The sequence below is a fragment of the Vitis riparia genome, chromosome 18 (genome assembly GCF_004353265.1).
Source record: "Vitis riparia cultivar Riparia Gloire de Montpellier isolate 1030 chromosome 18, EGFV_Vit.rip_1.0, whole genome shotgun sequence".
NCBI lineage: Eukaryota > Viridiplantae > Streptophyta > Magnoliopsida > Vitales > Vitaceae > Vitis > Vitis riparia.
The window spans coordinates 2625907-2636262 of NC_048448.1; the positions used below are offsets into that span (position 1 = coordinate 2625907).

The following is a 10356-nucleotide window of genomic DNA, read 5'->3' on the forward strand; positions in this document are numbered from 1 at the left end:
GAGGAGAAATGGTTTTCCATTGCTTTTGCATGGACGTTGCTTTCTCTATGAATGGGGCTAAAAGTATGGTAGAGTATTGAATGAGGAATATGGAATGTAGTCATCAATGAGAAGTTGTTTTCCATTGCTTTGCATGAAAGTTGCCTTCTCTTTAAAGAAACCTTCTCCAAAGAAAGGTGGTTTAACATTCCCCTCATATATCTTAATACAATTGATCCAAGGAGTACTCTGCTCTTATTCCGAATTTTCTTCAATGGACAGTGATGATGAGGAGACCAAAAGGGCATCCAGGATTGTGGCCTTCACCCAACTCGACCAAGTCGCCTCCGATTTCGCCCTTGCAATAGCCCTGCAAGAGCAAGAGAGGAGGGCCTTCACAACTCTCCTCCCTACGATATTCCAAACCAACAGTGATGAGCTCGAAAGCGATTCCTCAGATGAAACAGACGATGACGAGGACAGCGATGATGACAGCAATGACTTCTTCCCCAACAGCCATGAAACGGAAGAGGGGCTAGAGTTCTTGGAGGGAGAAGGCAGCAACAGCGATCAAGACATGGAGGAGGACGACATCGACCCGGACCAACTTTCTTACGAGGAGTTGATTGCCTTAGGAGAGATTGTCGGAGAAGAGAGTAGAGGATTATCAATGGAGGAAATCTCCGCTTCCCTGCGTCCTTACACTTGCCATTCTCTCCGCTCCAAAACTCTGGTAGATCGATGTGTGATTTGCCAAGTTGAGTATGAAGAAGAAGAGAAGCTCGTGGCTCTTCCTTGTGAACATCCATACCATGCAGATTGCATAACCAAGTGGCTTCAGATTAAGAAGACATGCCCAATATGCAGCACCGAGGTTTCATCATTGCCCTAGAACATTCTATCTACCTCTTCAATTTATAATGGTTTGGGTTTCCATTGTCAAGATTTGTGTAAGTGTGTGTGCTGAATGAAGATGTTCATGTACACCAAAAAATGCAATAAATTGACCGTGAAAATAAACTTTATTGTCTCTGTCTCTTTAATTAATATGTTGCAACACGGGGAGAGTTTTTAGAAGTCTATATATACAGACTTCTCTTAATCTTATAAACGTATTTTAAAGTTATAGTTGTAATATGCTTCAACCGTTTATATAGACTTCTCTTAATTTTATAAACGTATTTTAAAATTACATATGTAATATGCTTTAACCGTTAATAGAAGTGTGTATATTCGGGTGTTTCTTCATTTTATAAATATATTTTAAAGTTGTAGGTGTCATACTCTCATAAGGTCTAACCGTTTTAACCTAATTGAAGCATGTCTTAATAAAGTTTATATAATATATATATATATATAAATTTCAATTCACTTTTACGGCTAGGCCCATTTGTAACATTCATTAATGATGATGCAGCATTTTATGACTTTTTCATGGAAAATTTTTCTTATAAAAATGGTGGTTGAATATCCAAAAAAAATGTTGATTGTGGTTTTGACTAAGAAGATAAGCCTAAAATACCAACAACCCACAAATTTGATCAGTTCCACCTAAGTCATCATCCAAGCTTTCCACCCAGATGACCACAGCCTCCTACGTCTGGGGGAGTTCATACTAACAATATCCAATTCATAGAAAAGAAAACCCACATGAAACAAATAAAATCTTTGAAACAAAAAAAATATCTAAAGTTGAATATTTCATTGGGCAGCCTTCAATTAGAATCCACCTCCACCATATAACATATTCTCAACTTGTTCCAATTGCATATTTGAATATGATACATTGCTTTATCTAGGAAAAATCCAATTGGAAAGAGACATGCCATGGGGCCTAGGCCAATGCATGCGAAACATAGATTTTGTCACAAAAAACAAAAACCCCGAAAGGGAAAACTTGAATCTACGGCTGACAACGTTTTACACGAAGTTTTTGTTGACTTTACTGTCGGGGGACACGACTTTATTGTCACCTGTCACAATTATTCCTATGTTTTCACATTTAATCTGGTTTTTTTCACGTAAGATAGTAAATTTCTTTTTTTGGGAAAAAATGTAGAAGTTCAGTGCTATAAGACCCAAATCCTTCTTTAGTCAATATGTAGAATATGCAGGTTGACCCAAAATATACAAGTTGTTAAAATTTGAATGGAATTAAAATTTTTGAATAGAATTAGGGTTGGTGGGTCGTTCAAATAATAAGCTTGTTTGTATCATATGATTTCTTTTTTTAATAATTTGTGAGAGAAATTAGGTCTAAATAATGTACATTTTATAGAAATTTAAGTATGTTTTCAGTTGAATAGACCAAATATGAAGTTGGTAGCACATTGTTTTTGATAATTAATAGAGACCATCAAGACCTTGACATTTTGATTCTAATTAACTCTAATTTATAATGAATTTAATTTATTATAGATATTATCCATTTTGAATTTAAAAGAATTTTCTCACCATTTTAAAACACATTTACATGATTTTTTATTATGACTTTAATTTAGAATGAATTTATGTTATTTTATTTTTAATTTGATTATCTCAAAAGTAATGACCTACATCGTGGATATTATCCACTTTGAATTTAAAAGGGTTCTCTCACGACTTTAAAACACACCTACATAATTAAGAGGAATTCATACTTAAGCTTGTATAGCGTTAAGAACTTTCTCTCATGTCCGATGTGGAACATCACAAACACCCCTTCATGACTTCTTGTTTTATTTCATAGAATTATGGGGTCAAATAAATAAGCATATTGCATAGGGCCAAACAAACTTTCAAACCCTCACACTAGGGTTGAGAAGATCAGTTATGACCCGTACCCAACTGTGTAGATATTATCTACTCTCAACCCAAAAGGGTTCTTACAGCTTAATAATATGTCTATATAATTAAAATGATTTTATATTTATATAACATCAAGAACTTTCTTTTCTATCCGATATAAGATATCACAAAAAAATCTATAGATTAAAAATAAAATAATATATATATATTGGTCTGGTTTCGAGTACAAACCCGTTTTGCTAAACCCTAATAATGAAAAAAATGGAACCTTCAGATTTAGTGGGCATAAGCATATTTTGAACTTTGGAAAGCCTAGAGTTGAGTTTTGGTTGGTGGGGAACATGTGGAGATGCAACAAGAGTTTTAGCCAATCTTATGAGTCGTTGAAGTCGTACACTAGATAATATAGTTTTTATAAATTAATATTTATTAATAAAAATTATCATAATTAATAATTGTTAATAGAAAGATACCACAAGTCACATGCAATTTGCACTAGCTACTTTTGCTAGATAACATCATAGTTTTGGAAAGTAATTAAATTAATTGAGGAGCTAAGTGCTTTGAATTGAAAAAATTAAAAGTAACTACAGTATGATAATTAATATGGTTGAAAATATAACTTTAAAGTGGAGTGGTGACAATTTTTTCATACATAGTGCGTGCACTTAGAATATCAAAACGTATACGTATTCTTCTTTTGTATGTATTGTACACTTATTTTATTATTAGAATATTTTTACAATGTTTATAATCAAAGTGTTTTGATAAAAATATTTTATTAGAGAGTGTTTTTAGGAAAATCATTTTTATCAAGGGTCTATTTGGTAATTGTGTTCAAAAATATTTCTAAAAAATATTTTTTTTTAAATTGTTGTATGATGTTTTGTAAAATAAAAATTTATTTGAAAATCTAAAATATTTTTAACCTGTTTTTAATATTTTTAAATATATTTTTAAAATAAATTTTATGGTTGGTATTTTATTTTTAATCATTTTAGATATTTATATAATTATTTTTTAAAATAGCCTTCAAAATACAAGTAAAAATAATATAAAACAATTAAAATATATTTTCTAAAAAATTCTATTTTAATATTCTTAAGAATAAAAAATATGAAATAATTTTTTGTTGTCAAATCATGTTTTCCCTTTTTTTTTTAATAATAGAAAACTATTAAAAAAAAAATTACCACATAAGCACCAAATGTTTCTCAAAAAAACACTATAAGTAATTTTTCAAATTTTTAAAAATGCTTCAAAAACTTTACCAAATATCTTTTTTTTCTTCAAAAATATGGTTTAAACTAAAAGTATTTCTTAAAATCACTTTCAAATAAACTCTTAGTTTTCTATAGTGTAATTAATTTTAAAAATAAAATAAGATATTAAATTAATATACATAAAAAACTTAAAGATGTATTATCTTAAAAATTGTCGTAAATAAAAAAGAATTGTTAACTTGGAAAATAATCCATATAGTATCAATGTATCATAAATTGGAATATCCACTTATTATGCTTATTAAGTAGAATATTATATACAAAAAATTTTTATTAAAAAAAAGTAAAAATATTATAATAATGTTAAACATTATATTAATTACATATTTCCAACCAATTAATTTCAAAAAAAATTATTTTCTATGATTTTATTTTAACTTCAAAAACTAGCATATTTTTATTAAATTAAAAAAAAAATTGATCAAAACATGTTGAATCGTAAAATTTGAATCAGTTTTGTAGCATTTCACTCAAGTGGAACTAGCCAATGAGAAATATATTTTTTTTATATAACAATAGATGAGTTTATATTTAATCATTTAGGATTTTATTTTTTTTTAAATGTGGTCATAAGAGTTTTTCAAGGGTTTCACAGTAACTTTTCTCATTATTTTTTATCAATGGATTGTTAAATATTGATGTGATCATTTAGTCGTTGAACCATATTTATTTATTTATTTATTTTAATTTTCCACTCGTGTATGCGTGCAAGTGGTTTATTATATTGCACCGTCTCAATCAGAAGTTCATTACAAGTTTCAAACTCTTAACAGTGAAATAACACTCTCCTATAAATAAATAAATTTCTAGAATATTTCAAATTAATTAAAATTTAAAAAATAAATAAATAAAAGAATACGACGAGCCCATAGTCTTGGTGGGCGCGATTACAAGAGGGGTGAAACATGGGATTTGTTGACGTAGGCGTGCAGCCTCCAACACCATCATCATTATTGTTATTATTATTGTGATTCAAAAGAGACAAAAGTAAAAGGTAAATGTTCAATTCACGTAGACGGTAGACAAGTGACCTTAATTTAATTATAATATTAAAAAAATAAAAAAAGCAGAGAAGTCACGCCCACCCACTAATTCTCTCTTTAAGCTTTAAGCTTTAAGGAGTAAGTAATTAAGTGATTTGATGTTTGTGAGCCACATTCGTATGGGTTCACACCTAAAAGTCAATGATTTTAGTTCCTTTCCTCTTAATTAATTCTTAATCTCTCTTGTCTTACTAAAGTGCTATTTTTATTATTATTAAAGTTTTTTTTATTTTCTTATGCTTTCATGCTTTTGGTATTAAAATAATAGAGGGATGGATCGCATGCTGAGTCACACCTGTTTCAACACCTACACCACTTCAAAAAAAAAATAGTTTTTTATTTTTCAAAATTTAAAAATTAAACACATATTAGATAATTAAAAAAAACAATAATTCCCTTTTCAAAACTTTGAAAAGACAAATTTACCCTAATTCATCTTTTCGATTTTTTTACACTAAATTTGTATTTTCAAAATACGAATTCTACTTTAAATCCTAAATTACAGTAGTCTCATAATTATTTAAAAAAAAAAACAATCAACTTTAGTTTTTATAAATTTAAAATAAATTTATATAATTAAACTAAATTCATCACATATATTTTTTATTTTTTTACCCTCGATAAAATTACTATTCATGTAATATCAAAAACTTCATTTTCTTGATATATCGATACATCAAATTTTTTTTTATGATTTTAATGTTTAGAATCAAAGAATTTAAATATCATTGAAAGTACTAAGAATTCAATCATTCAATTTGGAATTGAAACCTTACTTTATTTTAATTGAAAAAAAAAATCCACCTACCCAAAAAATCAATTCATAAAATAAATAAATAAAAGCATGAAATTTGTAGTGATAAGTCCGAAATTAGCCTAGCGACTCATTGACCCAACTAATTACCAAAATTTCTAGAACCCAAGGACCTGTTGCCTACGAGTCAATTGGGCTGACCCATTGACCTACTATGCAAATTGTAATAATGTAATATGAAATTAAAAATGTTAAATTTTTAATTTGTAAAATTTAATAATTTTAAATTTATAATTTTGCTCATGGCACCACTTTATGGAGGTAATTATAAAATCATTTTATTTAATGATTTAAGTTAATTTTAATCTAAATTATTATTAAATTACTAAAATAAAATTAAACACTTAATTTTTACTTTAATATTAATATTGTTTGATAAAATTGATTTAAATATTTTTTAAAATCATTAAATTAATATAAACATCTTTATTAAGTTTAATTAATATTTACTCTCGTTAAATTTATTTATTAAACATCTAAAATAATTACAAAATATTTACTTTAAAAAGTAATTATAAATGTAAAATGATAGAAATAAAAAGAAATTCTCATTGAATATGAATAAATAGGGTAAAAGGATTTAAAATTCGGAATAAATTAATTATTTTAGTTTCTTATTTTTCATTTAAAATTCAGTATAATTTTTATGATTTTTCCTTTTTAGAGAAATTGTTTTTAGTTTTTACACTGTAATTTAAGGAATAGTGCTCATGCGTAGATTTTTTATTTTTTATTTTTTTAATGTTTCTAAAATTTGAAAATACTCTTGATTAGATCAGCTCCTTGGGTTTCTCTCATCGTGGCGTGGCGCCAGCTGCGCCGAACGTGGAAACTACATGCTGACGAGGAAATTAAGAAATAAATTGAATTCGATAACGGTGAATTGACCAAAAAACCCCCGACTGTGGTACGGCGAAAATGTGATTCGTGAGTTGCGTCAATTAATAGAAACCACGCCAGCAGAGACTCAATCCCAGCAGTAGCTTTCACCGAAAGTAAAAGACAGATAATTCCACGTAGAAAACTCATAATTCCACGCCTTTTTTCAAATTTTCTTGGGTGGACGTATTAATCATGCATACGACAAATCATTTTTTGGAGGACTAGAGAAAGCAAGCGTGGAAGTAGCATCATTTTTGGCGCCTTGGCCGCTTCCCTCTCGGAGCTTCCACCAAACGACAATTTTTGCTATGTGCTTGCCACGTAGGCCTCTGTTTTTTTTTTGTCCTTTACCAGTTTTAACCCCAAACAGACATAGAGAGCCTCACGTTATCCATGCTGGACCCCTTTGCCTTTATACATGTAATTCTACGTAAATTTTGAATTTAATAAAGTAAATATTTATTTTCTATTTTATTTTATTTTGTTAACAATAACTGTACTATAATCAAAACTATCTTATTATAAATTAATGAGTATTTAATTTTATCGTATTAATTTTAAATTGTCACTATCCCAACCACAGCTTACCTGTCATTTATTGAGGCCAAACCGTTTTGACGTGTCTAGACGTTTCTTTGCATGATGTTGAGCATTCAATGCTTCCACCATTCTGTAAACCAAGACGGACACGTGGTATCTACGTGGCCCTTTTTTTTCTCTGGTAGTGTCTTACTCTGACAATATTTTATCTGCCTGGTTTCTAATTTTCTTTTTTTTTTTAAATACATTAAATTAGATTAAAAGACGACCTAAACAGGATGTTGGACCATAAGATAAATGAAAACAATCGTTATCAACCCAACCAGTACCTCAAATAATTAAATTCAACGTGCACATGAAAAATTGATAAAATCGATTTAAACGCCGTCATAACTGACAATTGCATTTTTTTCAAACCACAAGGTTGAAAAAAAAAAAAGGTTTTATGAAAAATAAGTCACCGGCGCATATATTTATTTCCATATGGGGCCCACAGGCTAAACCCAGGTCTAACGTTTCACGACACACGTGAAGGCTCCCACTAACTTGCACCGGCTGACATCAGCGTCGCACGTGGATGTTCCACGATGACGTGGACATTGAATCCACCGTTAAACTGTCGGCTCAGCGACCAAGAGAAAAGAGGAGGAAAACCAAGCGGAGCCGTCGACTGCACACGGTTCCCCATGACAGTTGGTCCCCAGATGACTCGCACGTGCGTCCAAAACAGGTGACGCAAGCAGTGACTAAATCACAGAGTGTGGGCTCTCGACACGCATACACTCACACTTCATAATCCGCCACGTGTCCGGCTGCGGTCAGAATGGTGGCTATTCCCCTAGAACAACCGAAGAAATATTATCGCCCACGTGTATTCTAATAACCACCGTTCCCATCTGCCACGTGTCCTCTTTTTCTCTATAAATTCCTCGCTCTCCCTTCCGGTCTAAGTTTCAAGCGCCGTCTTGGCTCAGAGCAAAGCCGTGAGAGAAGAGAAAAAAAAGGTCAGGGAGAAACATTCATTCAAGAGAGGAAGGAGAGAGAAGCTAAGATGACAGCGGAGTTGCAGTTACCTCCAGGCTTCAGGTTCCATCCGACGGATGAGGAGCTTGTGATGCACTATCTGTGCCGTAAATGTGCATCGCAATCGATCGCCGTGCCGATCATTGCCGAAATTGATCTCTACAAATTCGATCCCTGGCAGCTTCCTGGTAATTATTATTATTTTCATTTTTTTGTTATTTTTTTCTGAACTCCCAAAATTTGGATTTTTATTTAAGGGGGATTTGGTGATTTGAACAGAGATGGCCTTGTACGGAGAGAAAGAGTGGTACTTCTTTTCGCCGAGAGATCGGAAATATCCGAACGGTTCAAGGCCGAACCGGGCAGCGGGAACAGGGTACTGGAAGGCCACCGGAGCGGATAAGCCTATTGGGCATCCGAAGCCGGTTGGGATTAAGAAGGCTTTGGTTTTTTATGCCGGAAAAGCCCCCAGGGGAGAGAAGACAAATTGGATTATGCATGAATACCGGCTGGCAGACGTGGACCGGTCGGCTCGCAAGAAGAATAATAGCTTAAGGGTACTTAGCCTTGAACCGCTTCACCAATATTTTAGGGCTAAAATGGGCTTTTTAATAAAAATCATGAACCGTCAGATCTTGGACTGAATACTTAGTTTGACTTTGTATTTTCCTCCATCCTTCGGTTGAGATTAGGATGGCCCTGTCCGCTTAATGATCACTATCAACGTCAAACGGGCGTCTTTATGATCATCGAATCGGTGGAGGGTGGAGGGTGGAGATGTATCCTATGCTAGATTTAGGAAGTTCTTGACCGAGTGGAAGCGAGGTCCCACTGGAAAAACTGTGTGGTGATGAAATATGGTGGCCCATTCCGGCCCTTTGTAGATCAACACAAACCGTATGAATGTCATTTAAGATGGTATTTAGATTTGATTAGGTTTTAAGCTAATCAAGCATTATTGCTTTCTATATACGCATATTATTCCTTCTTATCCATTTGTGACGTCTGACCAGATTAGGAAAGATAGACCCTTGATTGAGATTACAACCTAACGGTCTTGATTTCATTTCACAAAAATATCATGCTCCAAGCTTTCACTGATCTAACGCTCACGGTTTTGCAGTTGGACGATTGGGTTCTGTGCCGCATATACAACAAGAAGGGCATTGTCGAGAAACAACACACCGCTGCCCGGAAATCAGATTGCTCCGATGTTGAGGATCAAAAGCCTGGACCTCTTGCTCTAAGCAGGAAGGCAGGTGCGATGCCTCCACCTCCGCCGCCGTCGACTACGGCACCAACTGCGACAGCGGCACTGGACGATTTGGTGTACTTCGACTCATCGGATTCGGTGCCGCGCCTCCACACCGACTCGAGCTGTTCGGAGCACGTGGTGTCGCCGGAGTTCACGTGCGAGAGGGAGGTGCAGAGCGAGCCCAAGTGGAAGGAGTGGGAAAATCCCATGGACTTTTCGTACAATTACATGGATGCCACAGTTGACAACGCATTTTTGTCTCAGTTCCCGAATAATCAGATGTCGCCATTGCAGGACATGTTCATGTACCTGCAGAAGCCCTTCTGATCTGTCATCGCATCAAAAGGCCAACACACTATCTTTCGGTGGACACTGTAGCACGCGATTCCCGCATCGTAACACGAGACTGAAGACTCAGGTCCATGAGTGTGCACGTGCGAGAGGTTTGGCGGCTACCAAGCAGTTAGGTTATTGGAATTAGAGTAACTCGGTCCACCTTGAAGCGTATCAAAGTGTTTTGGGCCGTTGATTGCGGCGATCGGACGGTACATGTTAGATTTTGCCTATGATAATACACAGTGATCACCCCCACAACGTGTATATATGTCGATGTGTGTATATACATGAAAATTCTGGGATGGGACAGGGGCCCATGAGTCCATGGCCCCTTCTAAATTCTAATACTTGTACCAGTTCTTTCCTTCTAAAGTAGGTGATTTTATATTTAAATCATTTAAATTTACACTCTCA

At 33.4% G+C, this 10356-nt stretch overlaps 2 protein-coding genes across 2 annotated transcripts; both read left to right on the plus strand.

The window, feature by feature from the left end:
• The first annotated feature begins 26 nt into the window (after nucleotides 1–26).
• On the plus strand, nucleotides 27–1022 carry LOC117906388 (E3 ubiquitin ligase BIG BROTHER-related). The gene has a single exon (XM_034819390.1). It carries the CDS (start codon nucleotides 107–109, stop codon nucleotides 869–871), a length of 765 nt encoding a protein of 254 aa, XP_034675281.1. The 5' UTR covers nucleotides 27–106; the 3' UTR covers nucleotides 872–1022.
• Nucleotides 1023–8275: 7253 nt separating this feature from the next.
• LOC117907115 (NAC domain-containing protein 2-like) lies at nucleotides 8276–10356 on the plus strand. Its single transcript, XM_034820503.1, has 3 exons — nucleotides 8276–8539; nucleotides 8631–8908; nucleotides 9475–10356. The coding sequence occupies exons 1-3, from the start codon at nucleotides 8380–8382 to the stop codon at nucleotides 9931–9933; spliced, it is 897 nt and encodes a 298-aa protein (XP_034676394.1). The 5' UTR covers nucleotides 8276–8379; the 3' UTR covers nucleotides 9934–10356.